Raw genomic sequence first — 25,345 nt, forward strand, 5'->3', positions numbered from 1 at the left:
GCGTGGAAAAAAAAATATTTATTTGTAATAAATATCTTAAATATTTCATTAAACTAAATTAACTATTTTTATTAATATAACACTTCATATGTAAATTAGGTGATGGTCCTATTTGTGCTCAATAATTTACTATTTGATTATAATTTACAGTGTAAAACGAAACGTCAAAAAAATTATTGCCCTTTCTGCAATCAGTCATTAATTTGTCAAATTTTCAAAATATGAAATGAACTTTAGCAATTTTTATGTTGATTGTGTAATGTATTTACAATAATTATTTTATTTCTTACATAGCAATCGATTGGTGTTGCCTATTTACATAACAAAAGTGACCGGCATAGGTTATGAATTGAAAATAATATATTCCTCTTGGTTATTATGTTATAAGAAGTTTATTGTTAATCTTAGTTAATAAAGAAGGGTGAGAATAGCACAATGTCGAGGATATTAAATCATCGTATGAGGTAATAATTTCATAACCTATCAGCATGACATTCGTTTTGAAAGAACTCTAAATTCTTTTACCTACCAACATTTTCATACATCTAAATGTTTGTAACTTTGTTATTGACTTATTCTGCATCAATTTCGACTCGTATTTGGATTTATTTAATATTGATTTAGTATACTAAACTTTGTTGACAATAAAGCTACCATAATGTAAAAAAACTAAATATGACCTCTCATATAGAGAGAACAACCGCTACACTTATTTCCAGCACCAAGCAGCATTGCTATGATTCATCCTGAAAAGTAGTTCTACCCTTAACATCATTGGGTCATCTGCTTCTCTAACACCTGCATAAAAAACTGCATAAAATGATTTAAAGAGTACAAAAGTTTTTCTATAAAGTCAGTACTTAATTTGAGACAATTTTTTTTCTGACAATGTAAATGCCATAGACTCCTTAATGAGACTTTTATGGCATCACAGGGTGCTTATGCAAGTGCAGAAGCATCGCCTGCTGGGTTAGAGAGAATATAATATGTAAAATTATTCTTAATTAGCCAACACCCTATGGTTTCACATGTGTAGTTCCCATTCCTGTGAAAATATGGGAATAAAATATAGCCTATGACAGTCACAAATAGTGTGGCTTCCTAGTGGTAAAAGAATTTGCAAAATTGCTTTAGTAGATCCAGTGATTACCCCCAAACTTTACTCCTTTATAATATTAGTATAGAGTTTTCAGACCCTAACAGCCCAATAACAGGCTCAAATTTAATGTATTGCCATTGTATTTGTACCATATTCTCTCTGGTAAGATGGGAGTAGGTAAGGATACATTAAGTGGAGCAGCATAAGGGATATTGTTAGGTTCACGAAGGCTACAGGAAGGTTTGAAGGAAGAACACTGTCGAGACACCAGTGAACCTGTGTACCATGGGAATTGGGTGGAATGGTCCCTAGTGAGGACTGATCACTCATCTGGCCTCGTCAGACATCCCCTTTATAAATCTATATATATAAATGAAAGTTGTGTTAGTTACTTCACTTATAACTCAAGAACGGCTGAACCAATTTCCACAGTTTTGCATTAATTGAAAAGGTCTTGGGCTTCGTGAGGTTTATAGCAAAGAAAATTCAGGAAAAAATTCAACGTAGGGTAGGGGTAGGGTAAGGGTAGGGTAGTGTAGGGGTAGGGTAGAGGTAGTTGAAAGTTTACCTCAAGTTTCACACGGATGAAGTCGCGGGCGTCCGCTAGTATAATATAAAATATAATTGTTTCACCCAGGTCAAGGACCGAGGAGTTAATTTACAATATTTATTTCAGAGCATCATTAAAAAAGCCATCATGGACACCTATAGACAAGAGAGCAGTAGCATTTTCAATATACACAGGTCGCAGCCTTATATTACACAAGTCTCTAGCTCCAACTCATATACCCAGAAGAAAGTATGGCATGCTAGTAGCGCGAGCTGTGAGAGGCATGCTAAAGATACGCTACTTACTACTTGGTGGGGCTGTTGGTGGTGGTATGACTTTGAACAAGGTAAGTTTTTATATCAGCTAGATTTCATGAATACCAAATACAGTATAAATAATTATATATCTTCAATATATGTATAGACTCACACGCATATGTTAATCACTGATAAACCTTTCCATTGGTGTTAAGTGATGATGCAATCTAAGATAGCAGAGGTATAAGTTATTCAACCAATACCTCTGAAAATTTACAAAATTGTAAATTTACAAAGTTTGTTGACACTAGTCAACGGTTGACGCCAGTGGCCGCCACACACTGCTCACTACTTGTGGCCCGCACTGGCCACTAGCGCGATTATGATACCGCACGTATGGATTAAAAAAGTAGTAGCCAACGACCACAAGTGTCGACCACCGGCCACAATTGGCAGTCGCGCGCTTCAGCTACTTTTGTGGCCTCTTCTTGCTTCTTGTAGCGGCGTTTTAGACTGTCGCGTGTGGCATGTGTGTCTTTCCATAATGTAAGAATTTTAAAAATCAGCTTTGTTATGAAAGTTCAACAAAAAAACTTTCTTTCAAACTTAACTTAAAACTTTTTTAAATAGTTCTAAATGTGACCTAATCTGATTATAAACTCATTTAGATATTCAGTTTGTTATTGCCATTTATTTAACTAAATATCTAGGTTTAATTGTTAACTTACACTAACAGAACAATGAGACTTTTCAATAATCTTTTCTTTTTAACAGACAAAACCCATAGTTTCCAAAATTGTATACAAATACAATAAGAACCAATCCTGATGATCTTTTCAGAAATATGCAGAATGGAAAGATGGTCTACCTGACATGGGGTGGCTGAACGAAATACTGCCAGATAATGATCAATGGGATAAGTTCACAACTACCCTCATTTCTGCTAAAGATAAAATTGGTGATCAGTTGCAAATTGGTGAGCTTTAGAACAATTTAGTTTTTTTGCTTTGAATAGTTTCGAAAATTGTATATTGAATAGTTTTGTGTGATATTTAGTAGTAGGTACAACATAGATGATTGTGTAATCTTGGTTGTAAAATATTTTAACAGGTGGTGGTTTTGTTTATAAAAAAAATTAGTTTTTAGATTGCACTATTTAAATAGTATTAGAAGTCAACACTAAAACTAATAAACACTTATTTTTTAAGTTTAAAAGTTAATATAAACTCAAATGAACTCCACTTAAACCCTGCATCCTTTTTCAACTTTAATCCAAAAATGAAAGCAGTACCTTACCCTTCACTAAATCAACTTATAAACTCCATATTATTTTAAAACAAAAGAGGAAATCAGCAAAAGGTGTTGCTTAAATTTTACTGAAGCCAAAAGTCAATATGAAATCTTCATCAACAAACAAATTCAAAATGAATGTAGAAAACTTGTGTCATTTCCTACCTAATAAATTTAAAATTAAGTATTGCTTTTTACAAAATGTTATTCAAAATATATGAACTATATCTAATTAACTTATTAATGTAGGAACAAGTTCGTTAAAATTATTATTACATTAACATGTTTGCTGTCGCACTGAATTTGTGTACTGTCCTCTGGTGCGGTACGAGGTTTTTTGACCTCATACTAAAACTTTGTGCTGAGGAACGAGGTTCATCGACCTCGTAACCTTTGACGATGCTAGGCGCACGAGGTCAATTGACCTCGTACAGCAGCGAACGAGTTATGTGACTGGTCATTTATATCTACATTTTAAATTTATTTGTTGATAAACATTTCACATTGAGTTTGGCTTTAGTAATAAATATAATGTACTAGCCAAATGCCATATCCTAGTTAGGCATAAGACTAGTATAATAGCAGATGTGTGGTAGGGGTCCCACTGACGCTGTCGGTGACCTCAGATCCTCGGCTGCGGGAAGCGGGGCTGGCGCGCGCATCCGAGCTACGTGAGTGGCTCTCGCAACGGTACGAGGATGCAGTGGCTGCTGCCGCAGTCAACAACACAACCAGCAGCATGGGTAAGTGTCGGCTTTATGTATCAGGCTGTGGTATGCAGTCAGTGGAACAAAAACAATGAGTCAGATCTCTCTTCTATAAAAATATCCATGTGGGCAGGCCACATAATCAAAGGTACAGAAAAATGGAGCAAAACAGTCATGCAATCGTACACAAGTCTTATGCAAAGGAGTAGAGGTAGGCCGAAGCAGAGATGGGCTGACAAAATAAGACTGGGCAAAATCTACAAGGGATTGAGAATAGTGATGATAGATGACAGTTTTTTAAATTGTATATAAATTAAGAGTATGCTAATAGTAAAGCAATTTTAGAGATTTGGAGTATATTGGACTCTCCTACTAATTTTGATACAGGCCCATGATCCAAGGCAAGCTATGCTGCTGCGACCTATTGATGTCATGTCTCATCACACAAATCCAATGCACTTTTAACAAGCTCACCTAGTTGTTGTTTATTGACTGATATAAGTTTGTCTTGTATGTAAAGCCAGTAACTACAGATGTTTGGTATATTTTTTGGAGTTGATGGTTAAAAAGTATTTTGCCAACTTAATTTAAGTAGTTAGAGCAACTAGTAGTAACAATAGGACAACAACAGAATTTATTTATTAAAACTACTATAATGTGAATGCAAACGTACTTAACTATAAATGCGTAAATTAATTTTTTGTACGTCTAGTGGTTTTCGATATTTTATGATGAGTGAAAGTAAACCATTCACTATTATTACACATTTTTTTATTTTGATTACCATTAAACCCAGCAATCTTTTCTAAAGAAAAGGAGACCTAAATTTTTATAGATATAACAGTAGCTATATGAACATCCTGCTACCTTATTCTCTAACTTTGAGAACTGTTGTGTGTATACACGAAAATCACCATCTATACTAATAGCATTAACAACTGAGTCTTAGGGCCATAAATCATTTCTCTATATCTATCTCGCTTGCACTTATGGGTCTTATGGAGCCGTCTAGTGAAGGGTGTAACAATGAAAGACATATTATCGATAAGTAAAGTTTATTATCGTATCTTGTTCACAAAATTAAAAAAATTAACAATATTTGATTTAATATAATACATATTTCATATTATATAATTATTAACTAAATAAAATTAATCTTCATCTGAGTCTTCATCATCAGAATCTTCGTCTTCTGCCAAATTTATTATATATTAGTATCCATAGTGCGCAACGAGTAACACATGAATGTATTTATTTAATTGCAGTAAACACATTTATAGCAAAAAAAATACGCAATGCAATTACATTAGAAACCGACCAATCAGAATCGTCCAAATCATTATTGACTCATCATTAGCACGTGCGCAGGTAGCCGTTTATCGATAATTAGGGTGCGCAGGTAGGCGCGCTGCACATTCCTATCTTTTTTGACTTTTATGACCGGACGACTCAGATGATAATGCGCATACTATAGCTATTGTTAGTGATTATTAAATCTAGGATGAAGATTTCGTATTCAATATTAATGCATGTTTGACATTGTAATTTTCGTTAACAATGGGCTTAATGGAATATGAAAAATGTGTTTGTTATTGATTTGACTTTAATTATATTAGGTTGCTAATAGACCAAAGTTATCGAAAAAGCCAGCAGGTCATCTGATGTCAAGTGAGCAATGTTAAGCTTCACCGACATAGCTCAACGAGTTGCGAAGTTGAAGTGGCAATGGGCAGGGCACATAGTTCGAAGAGCTTATGGACGTTGGGGTTCCAAAGTGCTGGAATGGCGACCCGGCACTAAAAAGCGCAGTGTTGGTCGACTCCCCACCAGGAGGACTGACGACAGCAAGCGAGTCGCAGGGATTCGCTGGATGCAGGCGGCTCAGTATCGTGATGTTTGGAAGTCCCTACAAAAGGCCTATGTCCTGCAGTGAACCTCCATCGGCTGATATGATGATGATGAATGTTAAGCTTATTGTGTCAAGCAAATGTTTTCACTTTCAGAGCCCGCACCAAAGATAGTAAACAACTTGCAGAGCCGGCCGCCACCACCCTCTGCTGCTGGTCGAACTCCCGCTGAAGAGTCCGCTGCATATGGTAACAAGTACATAGGTTCTATCTATACTAATATTATAAAGAGAAAAGATTTGGTTTTTTGTTTGTTTGCATTGCATATTACACTACTGGACAGAATTGAAAAATTCTTTCACCATTACAATCCTACATAAGTCTGTGCCCACCCTGGAATAGACCTGTGCCCGTACTAGGATTCTGGACTACCGATATGGAAATCTATTATGATACTTATAATACCCTTGATATGGGGGGCCAGGCCTCTAGGAAGGAAATAGTCCTAGATACGCCAATGCATAAAATTAACTAGGACAAAGAAAAATAAGGTTTAAAAATTGTTGGCGGTCGTATCGTTATTTATTGCTTGTGCTAAAGTTTCTAATTATATCCTCAAATATTAACACAAAAAAAATAAAACACGGAAAACACTATAATAAATTGCAATTTATTCCTTTGCAACAGAGAAAAGAATCCACAGTCTCCAAGAAGAAGTGCTTTCGCTGCAGGCGCGCTACCAACGCGAGTTACAGAGACTGGAGCAAGAGAACAGAGAGTTGCGACAGCAGAACATGCTGCTCAGGCAGGGCAGGCAACCACCTACCAAGAAGATGAAGGTATGTTATGGGAACTTTTGAAAGAAAGAAAGCTATAATTTGTCAATTTTATTGTATGTGTACGTGTTATTGGTTACAGTGCCCGCCACGAGATATTGTGTTTGCGAAATTAATTAACAACGGTACAAACGACGCGGGCGGGGAGCCGGCTAGGCACGACCGCGCATTCATTCTCATTCTCTCTCATTCCGCAACTAACTTCACAAACATAAAGATCTGTGGCGAGCACAATAGTAATCATAGTTTAAATTGTTGATTAAATTATTACTCTGTAATAAAGATCAAAAATAAATTAAAAAGAAAAGAAGAAAGAAAAATCATTTATTTTTAAATTGTGCCTCTCATCACATTAGGTACCGCGTTATGCAAACTGAAAATCAATACTGTGCATTCAACCTAAAGCACAGCACAAGGCTTTGATTTTGCGGCCAGTTGCCATGCCTATTTAAATAGCGCACTACAGACCAGGCCAGGTCCTCCCCCCTCATTCATTCAGGCCTATTCGTTAACGATAACTATCAGATGTTAATGATAAAGACTGGGATCGTCAGACTGAAAATTTTAATTGAAAATTTCTTAGAAGCTAAAACTCAGTATGTAATAGCCCGATTTAGGATTCAAACCAACGATAGGCATAGGTTTTTTTTAAATTTGTGTGGCCCTCCCAATCCAGCTTTTTTATAATTCTGTTCAGACAATACCATTGATCCGAGAAATGCTAGATCTCTAATGATTAATTCCTCCAAAATAAAACTCAAGTTGCATTGTGTCCCAGCGCTCCCTGATCGACATGTACTCGTCGGTGTTGGACGAGCTGGCGGGCTGGGAGGCGGGCGAGGCGGGCCGCCTGCCGCGCGTCGTGGTGGTGGGCGACCAGTCCGCCGGCAAGACCTCCGTGCTGGAGATGATCGCGCAGGCGAGGATCTTCCCGCGGGGGGCCGGTGAAATGTGCACGCGGTAAGACCTCCGACCCTATAGAGTGCTGGACGAGCTGGTGAATGAGGCGGGCCGCCTACCGCGTTTACTGGTAGTGGGGGATTAGTAAACCGGCAAGACGGCCGTGCTGGTGATGACCGCGCAGGCGAGGATCTTCCCACAGGAGGCCGGCGAGATGTGCACGCGGTATGACTGACCTGACCCTATAGATTTACTAATCATCGACATGAACATTAGTCTGACATGACATTAGCCTATGTTTGAAGAGTCCCCTATAGCACAGTAGGTCTAGCATTCATCAACGACTTATCTTGTGAACAGAAATAGATATTGTCGACTAGCAAGAAGCGGAGTTGCCCAATACCATGTTCGTGAATCGAGAGCGATATTTTCGACTGTATGCTTATGATTTATATTTATTCATAACACTTCTAAACTTGTAACACTATGTGTTCATTGAATAAATAGTCATACAACTCATGTTCACAGCAGTTAAGTTAGGCGTGATTTATGTGTCCATGTATTACACTGTTTAATAGTTTCGTTTTTAAGGACTTAATCCTTGACTATATAATTATTTATATTTTTTTTTCAGAGCGCCAGTGAAAGTGACGTTGTCAGAAGGACCCTACCACGTGGCTCAGTTCAGAGATTCCTCCCGCGAGTTCGACCTTAATAAGGAATCCGATCTTGCTGATTTGAGAAAGTGAGTTCAATATACATTTTACAATTTGACTTTAAACTTTAAATTTAAAGTTTACGTTATTACTTTATTTTGTACTATAACAATGAAAAGAGACAGTCTTTGCTAGAAACCGTCGATGTTTAATATTTAACAATGTTTTAAGGTTTGCCACAAAGGAACGTTGGTTACTTTGAATAGGAAATCTCTGGTGATGGAAAAATTAATTATCATAATTATGATAATAATTAAAAAGAAAATGGTAATATAAAAATTATGCTCTATAATTGCAGATTTGAGAGCTCTTAAAAACCTGATACCACAAAGAGTCTATACTCCACAGTTGCCTACTGTACATGTAGGAACACAAAATGACAATCAGTCATTATAAAATTCAAATTCTAAATTTAAAAAAATCAACATCATAATCATTAACAACTGATATTCGGTTCACTGTTGAAAACGACGTTCCTCTCAGAATGAGAAGGGTTAGGCCTTAGTCCACCACGCTGGCCCAATGTGGATTGACAGACTTCACACACCTAGAGAATTAAGAAAATTCTCAGGTATATAGGTTTCCTCACGATATTTTTCCGTCACCGTTTGAGACACGTTGTATTTAATTTCTTAAAATGCACATAACTGAAAAACCCACACTCTCCGTATAGAAGGCAGGTCATATCAACTGGGCTATCACGTCTGTACAACACCAAAATGTGTATGTCCGCAGGGAAGTGGAGATGCGTATGCGTAACAGCGTGCGTGGAGGCCGTACGGTGTCCACGGAAGTGATAGCGATGTCGGTGCGCGGCCCGGGCTTGCCGAGGATGGTGCTTGTGGACTTGCCCGGCGTTATATCGGTGAGTGCACACACAATCTGCCTTCTGTTTAGTTGTTGGAAACTATTTAGTTGTTGCACTTATTTATACAAGTATACTAGCTGTGATCTGCGGTTTAATTTCTTGTGTTTTTCCTTCGAGAATTTTTTTTTTTTTTAAAAGAATATTTGCCATATTTTTTTGTATAATATGACCAATATTCCCATTCCACTCCAACTAGTCGGGAAAGACTGTGCTAGGAGTGGGTACGACAATAGACCAACGGGTCGGGGATCGAACCACCACCCCTCGGTGATGAGTCCGACCGCTTTTACCGTTGAGCTATTAAGGAATATTAATTTGATTTTAATTGCCGTAAAACGTAGACTATATCAAAATCTAATTAAATAAAATTAATTTTAATATATTTAAATAAGGCCTAGGTAACAAGCACTTCCGAAACGTCAGGTTATATTTTTAGATAATGGAGATAGTAATTAGTCAAAACTTATTATGTTACGAGAGAGAGTAAAATTAAAGTTATGAGGGTTCCAAACGCACCTTGGTCCAATTGGAGCCCACAACTAACTCAGCCAGGTTTTTCTTTTTTTTTTAGTTAATCACTATTTAACAATAGGTATATAAGTAGTACATTTCATGTAGTACATTTCATTTCCAAGCCTTTTTATTGTTTATCCAAGATACCTCTTTATCAAAGTCCTTACAGAGCTGTTTAGTGGTGATTTTAGTAATAAACATCTATTTATATATACATATACTTCACAGTTTCTGCAACCCAAACCTAATCAAGGTATGGTTTGAAAAAACTGAGACGCATCATCATATGGAAAGCAATCCACAAGCATTTAGGAGAAACTCCTCACAAAGATAAATTAAAAGTGAAACTTTTGCTCTTCAACAGACTCAAACGGTGGACATGGCGGCAGATACGAGAGAAGCAATCAAACAGATGACCAAGCAATACATGGACAACCCTAATGCTATTATTCTGTGTATACAGGTTAGTTTGTTTTAATCTACGTACCTACCCAAAGGATGGAACAGGACCCTATTACTTAAACTGCTGTAAGTTGGTCCGTCAGTTCGTCTGTCAGACCAAATCACCCATGAACTGTAATATTTAGACAGTAGAAACTTTCACAGATGATTTATTTCTGTTGCTGTAATAAGTGTGTGTGTGAAGAATAAGAAATACTTAAAAACACGATTAAGTACTTATCTAGGGGGCTCCTATTTTTTTAAATGTTTTTATAGACGATGGTACGGAAACCTTCATACGCGAGTTCGATTACGGTAGACCGTCAATACGCTTTCGACCTTTTGGTACAGGGTCAGAGGCCCTCGGTTCTCCGAACTATGCACGTGCCCATTGCCATTTCTGCTCCGCGACTCGTTAAGCTATGTAGGTGACTTTGATTAATGACCTTTCGCATTTATATATAAGGATTATTAAGATTGATGAGAATGGTTAAAGTAAGGGAGACATACAAGGATCGTAGCAACTATATGGATGTATTTTCCCCATCCATTTTTAAATTACTATGTATATTATTACCTTGCAGGACGGTTCAGTGGACGCGGAGAGGAGCAATGTGACCGACCTGGTGGCGTCGTGTGACCCGCAGGGCAAGCGCACCATCTTCGTGCTCACCAAGGTCGACCTCGCTGAAGAGAACCTCGCCAATCCCAATCGGGTAAATGCTTCTTAAAGTTTGTTACATTTGACCTTGTTTGCATTAAAACCATTTGACAGGTCTAATCTCGACTTCTTTAAAATAGATGATGATGTCTATAATATTATAAAGACGAAAGAGATCATTGCTTGAATTGTTGTAGAACATAATAAAGTCTGAAACGACTAGACAAAGAAGATGGTCCAAAATTGTATGGAGCCCAGGATCAGTCATTGTACCCTGGCGGAAATAAAAGAATTTTTTAAAACTATTTTTGATTATACAAATCTACAAATTTACTTAAATTCTTTCAAAATAATATTCATTCTCTCCCGAAAAATGCAACACTATTAGGGGTAATAATGGCGGATTGATGACGTTTTCAATACAGTAGTCGATTTGACGTTTGCTGTCAATTGTCATGTCATGGTTGCTTTAGGGGTGCCATCTTGATATAACACAAAAACTTTAGTTTTAATTTTATTTATTTATTTTTATTTAGTTAGATTTATTCACTTATTTACATTTTAATAAAATCCTTGTATATTTAAAATTTTAATGATACGGGGTACAAGAGTGGACCTGAAATGGACCATCTCCTTTGTAAATATGTTATCCCCATATTCCTACAAGTACAGATACTACGTGTTCTGTTAGTGTACAGTAGCACAAATACAAGAGTATTTCATTGAGTCATTCACTCATTCGCTTTCAGATCCGTCGCATTCTAGAAGGCAAGCTGTTCCCGATGAAGGCGCTGGGCTACTACGCCGTGGTGACGGGCCGCAGCCGCAAGGACGATTCCATCCAAAGCATTCGCGAATACGAGGAGCGGTTCTTCCGGTCTTCCAAGCTGTTCAAGTAAGTGCATATGTATTAACGCGGCAAGTAGCGGCGACTAGAATTGCTAGAGGAAATCTGACGAGCAGGTCCCAGGGCTTGTGATCTTGGGTATAGGTTTAAAGATACCTTTTAGAATGCATTAACTCTCCCGTAACATGTTATCCGTGGCCACACGCGACGAGCAGCATGACGGTGTGCACGCAGCTCGACAAAGAACTTGAACTTGGGTTAAGTTTTTCGTTGAGCAACAACTTAGTACACTTCAAAACTTTACGAGACAGCATTAGAATGTTAGAATATTTTATGACTGTGAAAATATCGCAACAGGAAGTTGATTCTACAATTGACAAGTGCGTGAAAATACTGATCTGTATGCCTATTTTGCGCGCCACGAGATATCTTGTGAAGAGAAAAGTACACTCAATCAATAGCAGAAATCTCAATCAATACAGCCCTATCTTTGCGATGTGTCGAAAGAGCGATATTTTCGATCCACCGCTATTTATCGACAGTATGTCCTTTTCTCTTCACGAAAAACCTTGTGGCGCACATCCTAGAGCTTCTAGATGTACCTACCTAAATTATCGGTGTACACTAGGGAGGGTCTGGTGGCGGCGGCGCAGGTGACCACGCGCAACCTGGCGATGGGCGTGGCCGACTGCTTCTGGCGCATGGTGCGCGACTCGGTGGAACAGCAGGCCGACGCTTTCAAAGCCATGCGGTTCAACTTGGAGACGGAGTGGAAGAACACGTTTCCGAGGTGAGGCATAAGGTTGGGTATTCAATAAATAATATATAAAATTCCCAATATGGTGTTGAACCTGTCAAGGTAATGTGTTAAAACATTTACCAAATCAAGGTTACTATACATTTCTGATTCCTTAATGATAATGATGCTTGAAGGCCATTGGCCATGACCCCTGCTTTACAGCTACACATTGGTGACAAGGTTTTTTTAATAAGAACTTCCTTTACGATCCTGACAATCTTCCCAGGTAACACAAACACAAGCTACATATCGTCTTATAGTCGGACTTTTTAACTCACGATCTTGGGGGCACCCGGACTGATACACTCAGGCCAAAACACCCTTCCCGAACGGCCTTCTAAAACGAGGTCTGAGTCTCAAAGAATGCTTCTGCACTCGCCGAAATCCCAAATGACGCTGCTAAGTTCCATTAACGAGCCTACTTCGTACACTTACTATCGTACACACTACTTCTATTATGCCTTGTTATTGAGTACTTTATCATCGCCGCAGACAGCGCGAGCTGGATCGCGACGAGCTGTTTGAGCGCGCGCGAGCGGAGCTTCTAGACCAGTCGGCTGAGCTATCGGCCGTGCCCGCCGCAGCCTGGGAGCAACGCCTCCACGGCGCGCTGTGGGCTTCCACTGCCGAGCGCGTCTTCAGCGGCATCTACCTGCCCTCCGCTGCGCAGGCGCACGACGACGTCGGTGAGTTGGTTTTTTTTTTTGAAGAAAAAAAATGCCTTAATTTCAATATTATGTCACATCACATTATATCCATATGCTCTCCCAGGACAATACCCTGCGATGTGTGGCATAACCTAGAAAATAGCCCCAGCTCTGTATAATTTTTCTTGTTGATGAGGAAATAACTCCATCCAGACTTCTGCCTTTCTGACTCGCCAGGGTAAGTCCGATTTGCACGGACTAAAAATAACAGCAGAGTTAGGGGAACTTTGTCAGTACAGAATTGGATATCTCTCGTGAACTGATGTTATTTTCTCTCTCTTTCCTTCTCTTCTCTTAATTGTGCGTGTTTAGAGCATATGGGCGTTCTTTTTCCACTTCTCTTTGTTCGACAGTATTGCGCATGCCTCGTAGTATCTTTTTCCTCGCAAAAATAGCATGTCTCGTCTTGCGCCTTTCCAATGGCGAATAGTTAGGTCTTAAAAACTCCATGACCGCTAAGCGCCTATGTTAACCAGTGGTCTACCTCTCCGTGTTGACGCTGGAGAGGTAAACCACTGGTTAAGGCATGACTTCCACCGCCAATCACATTGTTAGTGGAATCTATGTCTTCCGTCGCGCAGGCAAATAACTACGTCGGTGCGGTAGATCTCTCTTCCATTGGACAGCGAGAAGGACTTAGGGCAAACAGAAACAATCATTTCTAAATAAAAATTATTGTGATATTATCGCGTGAGTACAATAAGCAGTATCATCATCACCGGGTTTATTAAACGGCTCACTTAGAATCAGGTTCAGGATCATATATGAGAGAAGACATAATGACTTATATCTTGGACCCACAGTTTTTGAAAATAATTCTTACCATTTTTAACCTACTAATATTCTCGGCATCTAAATATTTCCCCCCAGTGTATCCTCTACAGCAAGTGAAGTACAAACAAGCGGATAATTTAACAGCTACAGCGGTGTGGCTTCACCCTTATGATTTTGAATTTAGTAAGAGGATTTCATAGTTTTACTTAAAAGTACATTTTATTAGACACCGCACATACCACATATCAGTATGAGGTTGTTTTTAGTTGTTAAGTAAATTGTTTTTGAAATTTTCAGCAATTACGTACAATAGCAAGCTGTATGCAAATATATTTTACGGCAAAATTACTCGCACCTCATCGTCATTTAGTATAAACACGTATATGGTCACAACTATTCAATAGATTTGGATTGGTATAGAACTTGTAGACTAAATTAAAGGTTACATAGGATAGCATTATATGTAAATTATATTGTAGAGCTACTCGCGGAAAATAATAATTAAGATTAGGTTGCGTACTTGTATTATTTAATATGATTTAGAATGTAGATTTTTATATCAAAATTATTTTTATTTATCATCTTAACTCATTCACACTTTGTTCTTCTATATTATCAGACTGGGCATGTTGAGAACCCAAGTTTGTTTATTTTAAGTTTACGACGTTATAAACTACTTACAGACTATTCAAAACCATCCTTTTCCGATTTTATTTCATAAATATTTTTGACTTTCATTTGGATCTACGAGAGAACGCAAAATGTCATTCATTACCTTTTCAGTTCAACGTCAGTGGTCCTTACAACAGGGTACTTTGTACCATGACCTTGAAATGTTTTCGTCAACGATATTTCTTTCCCTATTAGACAAATTCAACACGTCAGTGGATATCAAGTTACGGGAATGGGCGGAGAGTGAACTGGCGCGTCAGTCCATCGAGGCGGGACGGGAGGCTTTACGCGAGGAGTTCGACGAGCTGCTGGCGCGCTCGGCTGACACGGACGCCGTGTACGAGCCTGTGAAGAAGGCAGCTGTCGAGGAGGCACTGGCGCGGCACCAGTGGGAGGAGAGGGCGCAGGATGTAAGTGACGTGTCTTCCACTCCACTAGCCAACAGTGAGAGGATGTAATCTTCTAATAAAATTGTAGATAACTCTATAAGCAATAGTGGGAGGAGAGAGCAAGACGTAAGTATCGCATGCCATTCGGTGAGGCGGGACTTTAGGCTCTAGGCATGGAGTTCGATGAGCTGCTGGTGCGCTCGGCTAACACGGACGCCGTGTACGAGTCCGTTAAGAAGGCGGCTGTCTAGGAGGCACTGGCGCGGCACCAGTGGGAGGAGAGGGCGCAGGATGTAAGGGACAAGTCTTCTGATAAAACTATGTAACTCCAACAGTGAGAGGGCGCAGGCTGTAGTCTTCTGATAAAATTGGCAACAAAATAAGGCAACAATGGGAGGAGAAAGCGCAGGACGTAAGTATCGAGTGCCACTCGGTGAAACAGGATGTTAGGCTCTAGGTAAGGAGTTCGAGGAGCTGCTGGGACGCTTGGCGGTCACGAACGCTGTGTACGAGCCCGTGAAGAAGGCGGCTGTTGAAGAGGCGCTGGCCCGGCACCAGTGGGAGGAGAGGGCGCAGGACGTAAGTGACGCGTCTTCACTGCACCAGCCAACAGTGAACAGACAGAAAGGGCACAGGATGTAGTCTTCTGATGAAATTCTAGATAACTCTATAAGGTAACAATGGGAGGAGAGAGCTCAGGACGTAAGTATCGAGTGCCATTCAGTAGGCGGGATGTTAGGCTTTACGCGAGGAGTTCGATGAGCTGCTGGCGCGCTTGGCTAATACGGACGCCATGTACGAGCCCGTGAAGAAGGTGGCTGTCGAGGTGGCATGTATGTAATTATGTATGCATGTAAATATGTTTGTGTTTTTGGAAACGACCAAAAAGATCAAACATGTACTGTTCATAATAAACTTGTACATAACAAAGTTATCCATTGTACGCAGGTTTTGCGCGTACTGCAAGTGAACGCGCTGCAGGACCGCTGCGTGCGCTCGCGCGCCGAGTGGGACGCCGCCGTCGCGCTCATGGACACGGCGCTGCGGGAGCGACTGACGGCTGTCGAGGCCGACCTGAAGGCTCTTACAGGTAACCTCTGCTTCTAGCTTGTGTCATATACGTCTCTTGAGATGAGCCAGATATCATCATCATCATCATCATCATCATCATCATCACATCAAACAATGGACGGTCTATGCAGGTGTAGGCAGGATTGTGATTTAATCAATCCGAGAAGGTTACTGAGCGTGTCTACTGTCAAGGAATTATAGTGAAACAAGTCTGAGTTCAAAATAAGGTTACAGTATGAAAATATATAATACTAAGCGGACTACTTATTTAGGAACCGAGTGCCAATGTCAAGCGACCACAAGTGACTGGGATTAAAACGTTGATGGCGGCCGTGGGATAATATCTTTCTAACGCAGAGTTGTGCGCTACACAGGACATAAGCCTTTTGTGTGGACCTGAGCCGCCTGCTTCCAGCAACTCGCTTGATATCGTTAGTCCAAGTGGTGGGAAGTCGACATATACGGTGATTTCCTGCCAGGTTATTATGTAACTCGGTTTACACTGTACCATTCAGACAAACAATCACTACATCGTTTTTCATCGTATTTTCGATTCTGCAATCATCTAACATTGTGTTTTTAACGAAACTATATAATTCTCGTCATTTTACGTAAAGTAAAATTAGTATCGTGATAATAGCCGATAGTACCTTTATTTTAAGGAAAAACTAGTATTTACGCAATTCAGTTGAAATAATCATGTTAAATGATCATAGGAACTAAAAAATATTACGAATGTATGATATTGATGTAAAATGGTCCAGACAATTAAAATAACTATCTAAGATATGTGTAAATGAGTATTTAAGTTAGTATTATTGTTATTTTCATACATATTTTAATTGCAAAGATGTAAATTTTAAATGGTGAAATTGTCATTTGAATCATTAAATACTTAATAAATAATTTGCATGCCTAATTGGCAAGATACATTTACCATCTACATCTACCGACCACCTGTATAAATAATGCATGTATCTGCAAAGAAATAAATTGATTGATTGATTGATTGATTGATGATCAGTAAAACGAAAATACGATGTAGTGAGTCATTAATTGAATGGTACACCGAGATACATAATATGCCCGCTGTGACTGGTCGCCATTTCAACTGTCTATAAACTTGGCTATTAACCATTAGAACTCTGCTGCAGGTCCAGGGTTCCGAGACCGCTGGCTGCGCTGGCAGTACACGAGCGAGGAGCAGGCGCGCCGCGCGGAGGTGCGCACCGAGCTGGAAAAACTGGGTTCCAACCGACCGGCGCTCTCCTACGACGAGGTATTGTCATCATCACACCAACTCCTGGGACCGAGGTGAAGCTGGGCTGGAGGAAGTACCATATTCATACCAAGTCCATGGTAGCTGGAAGAAGTCTCTCAAGAGAAGTATCTTCATAACAAGTCCAGGGTATATCATCCGATGGATGTACACTAGAGGACATAGGCACTTTTAAATACGGGGTAGGCACAAAGTTCAAATTCTTTCTTCAATGCAAATAAGTTATGATTCCTCCTGCATTTTTGCATCTACGAACCCGCATCTCCCTGTGACTAGTTTTATCTCGTCAGTCCATCCCTTTAGGGGGTCGGTCTAACATTGCACTTTTTGGTATGGGGTCAAACACCAGCCAAAGGCGATAATCAAATTTGCAACTTATTGATGCTAGACGTTCGGTAACTTGGTTGTTCTGCAGATATCCACATACCTGATTCGTTCACGCAGATTCGCAGTATATCGTGACGAGGTTTTTAGTGTTTCAAACGCTTGTAAAGACTTACGAGTACATTCAGCCTTCTCGGTGCTTTAGACATTAAGTAAAAAAGAATTTAAAAAAAAACATACGCGTCGAGTCGTCAGACAATAATATCAGGTCGTCAGTCCAGGGCGGACCCGATTGCTTTTAAAGTGTTTCTCGGGTTGTCTTGACTTCGCTCAAGAATCTTAAGGGTCGGTTACGCTTTGTCATTTGACTTATGGTAATAAAGTGACGAACTTATAGGCCGTACAGACTACTTTAGTATTTTAGTCGAGTACGAACAATATTTGGGCGGTAAATCCAATAATTGTTCGTACTCGACTAAAATACTAAAGTAGTGCGAACTAGGCCTTAGTGCTATGACGGATAGTGTTCACTCGTTTCGATCTATTGTCGAGACTGCTACTACTACGTCGTGCGTCATACAACGCAATGTTGCGAAAATGCATCACACTAATGAGGCATCTCCCTTACGTTTAGACTATCCGACACCTATCAGAAGGTGGTGAGACTATAACTAGTGATTTGTCAGGTGGTGGCAGTGCGGGACAACCTCCGGCGTCGCGGCGTGGAGGTGGACAACGAATACATACGAGAAACTTGGCGCCCCGTGTACTTAAGGTTAGTTTATCATTGACTTGACAGGGCCAGTAGTGCTGACATGCGACCAACGACATATCTTGTGAAGAGAGACAAAGGAAAATGATCACCGGCCAATACAACGTCGGCCCCGGAAATTCAAGTATTAGACTTCACACACGCAGAGAATTAAGAAAATACTCTTGTATGCTGGTTTCCTCGCGATGTTTTCCTTCACCGTTTGAGACACGTGATATTTAATTTCTTATAAACTCAGATGTACCCCCGTATAAATAGTACATATATGGAAATGATAATATAATGTATAAATAAGGATCTGGTTAAATAATTGGTTTACCTAATAAAAGCATGTCTCTTGAAGAAAATGACATTTTCTTCATCACTCTTCTTGCTCAAAAAGTTTGCTGGTGTACCAAAGCGGCGAAATAACATTTTTAGCTGTATTATTTTTTTCTGTTACTTAACTTAACAAACAAGAAAACGAACAAACATACTAACCATAAGTTTTAATAAATGTGGTAAATCTCAGGCTGTATGGTCAAAGATCTTTGGTTGTCCCCGTTAAGGGCAAATTAAAGATGAATTGAAAATGTCGTAAAACGTTATAGTAAACTTTGTTTTATAATGACGGCCTCCGTGGCGCAGTGGTATGCGCGGTGGATATACAAGACGGAGGTCCTGGGTTCGATCCCCGGCTGGGCAGATTTAGATTTTCTTAATTTGTCCAGGTCTGGCTGGTGGGAGGCTTCGGCTTCTTCGGTACGATGCCGTGTAGAAACCGAAAGGGGTGTGGATTTTCATCCTCCTCCTAACAAGTTAGTCCGCTTCCATCTTAGACTGCATCATCACTTACCATCAGGTGAGATTGTAGTCAAGGGCTAACTTGTAAAGAATAAAAAAAAATTAAATATTTTATTATTAAAGTAGAACTATCTATATTAATGTTTTAATATTTAACAGTGTATTTATAATAGTTGTTTGTGTACAGGAACTTCCTTCAGCGAGCGCAGGCGCGCGCGCGGGATTGTAAGAAGAGCTTCTATCTGTACAGCCAGCAGAACGGACAAGAGGTAGGTAGAGTTTCCCCTGCAAGTATTCATCGCTCGTCATTAGAGTTTCCCCTAAAGTATTCATCATTTGTCATTAGAGTTTCCCCTATAAATATTCATCACTAGCGGACGCCCGCGACTTCGTCCGCGTGGAATTTACTTTTTCACAAATCCCTCAGGAACCATGGATTTTACTGGGATAAAAAGTAGCTTATGTATTAATCCAGGTTATAATATATCTCAATAATAATTTTCAGCTAATTTGGTTCAGTAGTCGAGGCGTGAAAGAGTAACAAAACATCCATATCATCAAATCATCAGTTTTCGCAAATCTCGGAAAACCATGGATTTTTTCAGGATAAAAAGTAGCCTATGTGTTAATCCATAGTAAAATCTATTTCCATTCCAAATTTCGGCCAAATCGTTTCAGTAGTAGCGGCGCTAAAGAGTAACAAACATCCAATAATCCATACAAACTTTCGGGTTTATAATATTAGTAGGATTTGTCATTAGAGTTTCCCCTATAAGTATTCATTGTTCGTCATTAGAGTTTTCTCTATAAATATTCATCGTTCGTCATTAGAGTATATCATCATCATTATAATTGAAGTGATAACTTTTTATGGGAGGGTAAACCGCTTCGTAACGTAACACGTTACTGCGTTACACTGGCGTCTCTTTTTCTCACGCATACGGCAGCAGGTTTCGAGCGTCCCAAGACGCGCACGTTTTTTAATAGCCCAATACAAGCCAAGCCAGACCTCCCTCCCTATAGGAGAAGGGCTATGATGCTTAGTTTGACGGCCTCCGTGGCGCATTGGTATACGCGATGGATTTACAAGGGAGGTTCTGGGTTCGATCCTCGGCTGGACCGATTAATTGACGTTTTCTTAATTGGTCCTAACCTAACCTACCGTTAAAGACGTACCACCAAGTGATTTAGCGTTCCGGTAGGTGTAGAAACCGAAAGGAGTGTGGATTTTCATCCTCCACTTAATAAGTTAGCCCGCTTCCATCTTAGTTTGCATTATCACTTACCATCAGGTGAGATTGTAGTCAAGGACTAACTCGTAAAGAATAGCAAAAAAAGCTTCCTTTAAAATATATTCAAAAACCGACTTTAGCCCGAATCGACGACAAGCGACCACCAGCTCACGTATGCCAAGCCAAAACACCTTAATAACATACGTGTGTTGGCCAACATTTGTCGATACTTGCTAAGCAAATACATTTAACACAAAATGTGATCACTTTACAGAAGGAGTGCTGCGAAGTGGTGATGTTCTGGCGCGTGCAGGCGGCTCTGCGCACAACCGCCAACGCGCTGCGCCAACAGATCGCCAACAGAGAGGCGGCGCGCCTCGACCGGGACCTGCGCGAAGTGCTAGACGAGGTGAGACCAAACCCAACACTAGCCCACTGTTGCTGTGACAAATGCTGCGCTGCTACTACTAACTTAACTATATTGCGACATAAAAGAGTAAAGTTTAATAAAAATGGAACTGTTAAACTCGCTGTGTGGCAACACTGCGTTATAGAGCAACTAATCAACTAATCATTATTGATAGTTTTACAAGATTATTAAAATCATAGTGGAAATTCGGAAAATTACCAAACGAATTACAGTAAATATAATTTATTTAGATGAGATTGACTTAAATTTATTTAAATTTAAGAAATGTAAATCGTAAATAATCAGCTATCTTATTACCCCTAACATAATAATGATGCAGTGACTACAGAGCCCTCATTTATTTTCTAATTTTTTATGTCGTACTATACCAAACTAAAAAAGTTGGTTGTCTATAAAGTCTGCTTAAGATAATTTTACGTGATAACATCAGAAAAAAAAGTTGCCTATCATCAAATACGTTTTTTTTTCAGATTGCATATCGACAAGTTGGTTTATTTTTTGCGCCATCTAGTATCGTATTACTAAACTACACCGTTCCACGAAATGTAGTACCGCTAGATGGCGTTACATAAAATTGTGAGCCGACATGGTGCTTATTATGCAACAACCCCGCTAATAATAGCTAAAGTGCTTTCAGCTTTGATAATAAATGAAAGTGATATTAATTCGAGTAATTATTATTTACAGATGTCAGCAGACCCTGAACTGAAGAAGAAACTGCTCTCCGGCAGACGAGTAGATCTTGCTGAAGAACTTAGTGAGTTTCTCCCATAAGTATTCATTGTTCGTCATTAGAGTTTCCCCTAAAGTATTCATTGTTTGTCATTAGAGTTTCTCCAGTAAGTATTCGTTGTTCGTCATTAGAGTTTCCCCTAAAGTATTCATTGTTTGTCATTAGAGTTTCCCCTAAAGTATTCATTGTTTGTCATTAGAGTTTCCCCTAAAATATTCATCGTTCGTCATTAGAGTTTCCTCTATAGGTATTCATTGTTCGTCATTAGAGTTTCTCCTATAAGTATTCATTGTTTGTCATTAGAGTTTCCCCTAAAGTATTCATTGTTTGTCATTAGAGTTTCCCCTAAAGTATTCATCGTTCGTCATTAGAGTTTCCCCTAATATATTCATCGTTCGTCATTAGAGTTTCTCCTATAAGTATTCATTGTTTGTAATTAGAGTTTCCCCTAAAGTATTCATCGTTCGTCATAAGAGTTTCCCCTATAAGTATTCATTCTTCGTCATTACAGTTTCTCTTAAAAGTATTCATCGTTCGTCATTAGAGTTTCCCCTAAAGAATTCATTGTTTGTCATTAGAGTTTCTCCAGTAAGTATACGTTGTTCGTCATTAGAGTTTCCCCTAAAATATTCATTGTTTGTCATTAGAGTTTCCCCTAAAGTATTCATCGTTCGTCATTAGAGTTTCCCCTAAAATATTCATCGTTCGTCATTAGAGTTTCCCCTAAAATATTCATCGTTCGTCATTAGAGTTTCCCCTAAAATATTCATCGTTCGTCATTAGAGTTTCCCCTAAAATATTCATCGTTCGTCATTAGAGTTTCCCCTAAAATATTCATCGTTCGTCATTAGAGTTTCTCCTAAAGTATTCATCGTCATGTTTTTAATGATTTATTTATGCTAAGATATTCATTTCTATTTTTGTCGAGTAATTCATATGGTTAAATTAATCACTTCTGTTTTTTTCAGAACGCGTAAGGCAGGTCCAAGAAAAACTAGAAGAGTTTATAGAAGCTTTAAACAAAGAGAAATAGTCATTTTTGTCTGTTGGCCACCGAACTTGGAAGTACGCAACAAACTTGTTTAACCTATACAATGCGGGGATTTTTTCATGCATTTGCGAATTTGTTAATGCAAAATATTACACGTTTAGATTTATATTTACGTAAAATGCTATTTGTTGTTACGAAATGAGAAAGGAACATGAATTGCAGTAATGAAGATTTATAATTAGCTTTTTTTAAATGATTTTGTAAAGTTATATTGTTGAATTATTGTTACCTTCTACATGAAATATGACGTTCGATATTTTCAGCATATTATGAATAATAAGTATTTTTCAAAAACATATAATCTACCACGAAACAAGAGATAATGTTTATGTAATTATGTAAATTTCAATAGGTTCGTAAATTTTCGTTTGGTCAAGTTATAAATGGATTCATTTTTTACGGCGATCGGTGTGGCTCGCACTGAATGGATTAAGGTCCGTTTATATCTACAGACATTTAGCGTTCCAGACACGTGCCGTGGCAGACAAAATAATATTCTTGTATACATTTTATTATTGACATATTTATATCTATAGTAACGCGGCCGCGCAGACGTTGACAAAAGATATAAATACGTTAATAAACACTCTATAGAAGAATATTATTTTGTCTGGCACGCTAAATGTCTGTAGATATAAACGGACCTTTAAAGGTGTTGGTCGAAGAGCCGGTGGGCATTTTTGGTAAGTATTTAGGCAAGCAGAAAATTGTACTGGACCTCTTCTATACTACTTTTACGACATATCTCGTTAAGAGAAAATGACATAATCAGCCAATAACGCCGAACTGAAAATATTGCTACCTTTTTCGTCCCAACGCAACGAAAGGGAGAGCTATATATCGGGTTCGGCGTTATTCAATATGTAATTTTTTCTCTAAGTGATATCTCCTGGCCTACAGTAGGCCTACTGGAGACCTGTGGTGCTAACATGCGATCAAATGAAGTGAAATACACGAAATATCGTCCAATAGCAACGAAGTTGTCCCAGTCCCATATCTTTCGTACCAACGCAATGAAAGAGATATTTTCTATTGCAACGCCATTGGTTGAAATTTGTCTATTTCCCTACACGAGATTATCTCGTTGGTCGCATGTTAGCGCCCCTGGCTGGGAAATAGTGGACCTATATCTCCAAAGTGAGAATTTTTCTGCAATAAATATCCATAGATCAGATTGTATAGTCGGGTCTTTGACTTTGTCAAATGCTTGTAGAACTATTTTGCAAATTATTTAAAATACCCGACTAATTTATAGTATAAAATAGGCAAGGCACAATTTTTTCAAATGCCTACTCAAATGTGTTAATCGGCTCTTGAGCTATGTTAGCGCTGTACACGAAAAATTTATTATATCTGCGTCGATATGATTCAATGAAATACGAATAGGTATAGTCGGATGCAATCTTTATGACGTTTCCATCGTGCGTTAAGCTGCGCATACAAGATTTTAGGTATGCCCGGTACGCAGGGGCGCGGCGCCAGGGCATCATACCGCGCGCGCCTCCTGCCTTCCCAAAGTCTCACGCGTCGTGATTTTATTTATTTGTATGTCTTAATTGCAGCAAAAGATTTTTTATTTGGAACAACAAAATCTTAGAACTAAGGATAAAATGCAGTGCAAGAGGCGACCTTATCTCTAATAGTGATCTCTTCCAGGCTACCGAACATGCAGGAGTACATAAACCAGTGAAACGGGTAGTCGCAATAACACAATTTACTAACAATAAACTACATACAGTTTTTTCCAGTGTCTGTGTGTATTTATACATTATTAAGTGTTTATATCATCATCATCATATCAGCCGATGGGCGTCCACTACAAGACATAGGCCTTTTGTAGGGTCTTCCAATTACATCACGATCCTGAGTCGCCTGCATCCAGCGAATCCCTGAGACTCGCTTGATGTCGTCAGTCCACCTGGTGGGGGGTCGACCTACACTGCTCTTACTAGGGCGGGGTCGCCATTCCAGCAATTTATATATACTATATAAATGTCTATGAATATTACAATATCAATTATCTTAGTACCCATTACATAAGGTACTCTGTATGCTTACTTTGGGACTAGATAGTGATGTGTATTGTTTGAGTATATTTTTTTTATACATTAATAATAATCTTTGACAATCTAAGATGGATGTAACCTATTTTATAAATGATTAGCACGTACCTGTTACTTATTTCGGAGACGTCATAAAGATTGCGTCCGACTATACGTGTTTACTACCCATGGGCATAAGTGGAATAGTTGCATTCGAACTAAGCCTTAACAAAACCCAAATTCGGAGCTCCAAGTTCTGTGTTGGCTAACATGTACATTATTGTAGGTAAAAAGTTTACTTTTACTGACTCGATGTATTTAAATTAATCTCGATTAAGTTATATTTATAATAAAATGTTGCACAAAAATTATAATTTCGTTTGATTTTAATTGATAGGTTCTTTGTTAGATTTAAAGCTAAATGATGCTGGTCCTTGCTCTCTGGACTACTTATAATTAAACAGGCTTTTCTTTTTGGGTAGGGAAAGGAAAATGTTTTAAAAAACGCTGAAGGTTTGAAGGTGGTCTATGGGAGATGAAAGTTTGGGGACCTCTGTTGTAGATGTATAATAAAATTCATTTTTTTATGTTAAATAATTTTATTTTTGTTAACAGAATTTGCGCAATCAGCTTTATCGTTTATTAAAAGCAAGATGTATGTAGCTACAACTCGAAATGGAACTAGGTTCCAAAAACAATAGAATTAGGTAGGTAAGTACTTAATAATACTCCGGATTTTTATGATCTCGAAATGA

General features: G+C 38.8%; 1 protein-coding gene across 4 annotated transcripts; it reads left to right on the forward strand.

Moving 5' to 3' along the window:
- Positions 1 to 163: 163 nt before the first annotated feature.
- Positions 164 to 24,964, forward strand: LOC112055784 (dynamin-like 120 kDa protein, mitochondrial). Of its 4 annotated transcripts, none has more exons than XM_052886908.1 (23): positions 164 to 464; positions 1,776 to 1,995; positions 2,747 to 2,882; positions 3,793 to 3,939; positions 5,907 to 5,999; positions 6,438 to 6,589; positions 7,365 to 7,526; positions 7,692 to 7,711; positions 8,121 to 8,231; positions 8,938 to 9,067; positions 9,948 to 10,046; positions 10,609 to 10,740; positions 11,435 to 11,580; positions 12,161 to 12,322; positions 12,824 to 13,017; positions 14,680 to 14,894; positions 15,822 to 15,963; positions 17,099 to 17,223; positions 18,234 to 18,322; positions 19,290 to 19,371; positions 20,609 to 20,743; positions 21,452 to 21,521; positions 22,466 to 24,964. In XM_052886908.1, exons 1-23 carry the CDS (start codon positions 436 to 438, stop codon positions 22,528 to 22,530), a joined length of 2,856 nt encoding a protein of 951 aa, XP_052742868.1. In that variant the 5' UTR covers positions 164 to 435; the 3' UTR covers positions 22,531 to 24,964. The 4 variants fall into 4 exon arrangements, with proteins under 4 accessions (XP_052742868.1, XP_052742869.1, XP_052742867.1 ...); XM_052886909.1 differs by having other exon boundaries at positions 3,823 to 3,939; XM_052886907.1 differs by lacking the exon at positions 7,692 to 7,711 and having other exon boundaries at positions 7,365 to 7,546.
- Positions 24,965 to 25,345: the final 381 nt, after the last annotated feature.

This window comes from Bicyclus anynana, chromosome 18, assembly GCF_947172395.1.
Source record: "Bicyclus anynana chromosome 18, ilBicAnyn1.1, whole genome shotgun sequence".
In the NCBI taxonomy this organism is placed as follows: domain Eukaryota; kingdom Metazoa; phylum Arthropoda; class Insecta; order Lepidoptera; family Nymphalidae; genus Bicyclus; species Bicyclus anynana.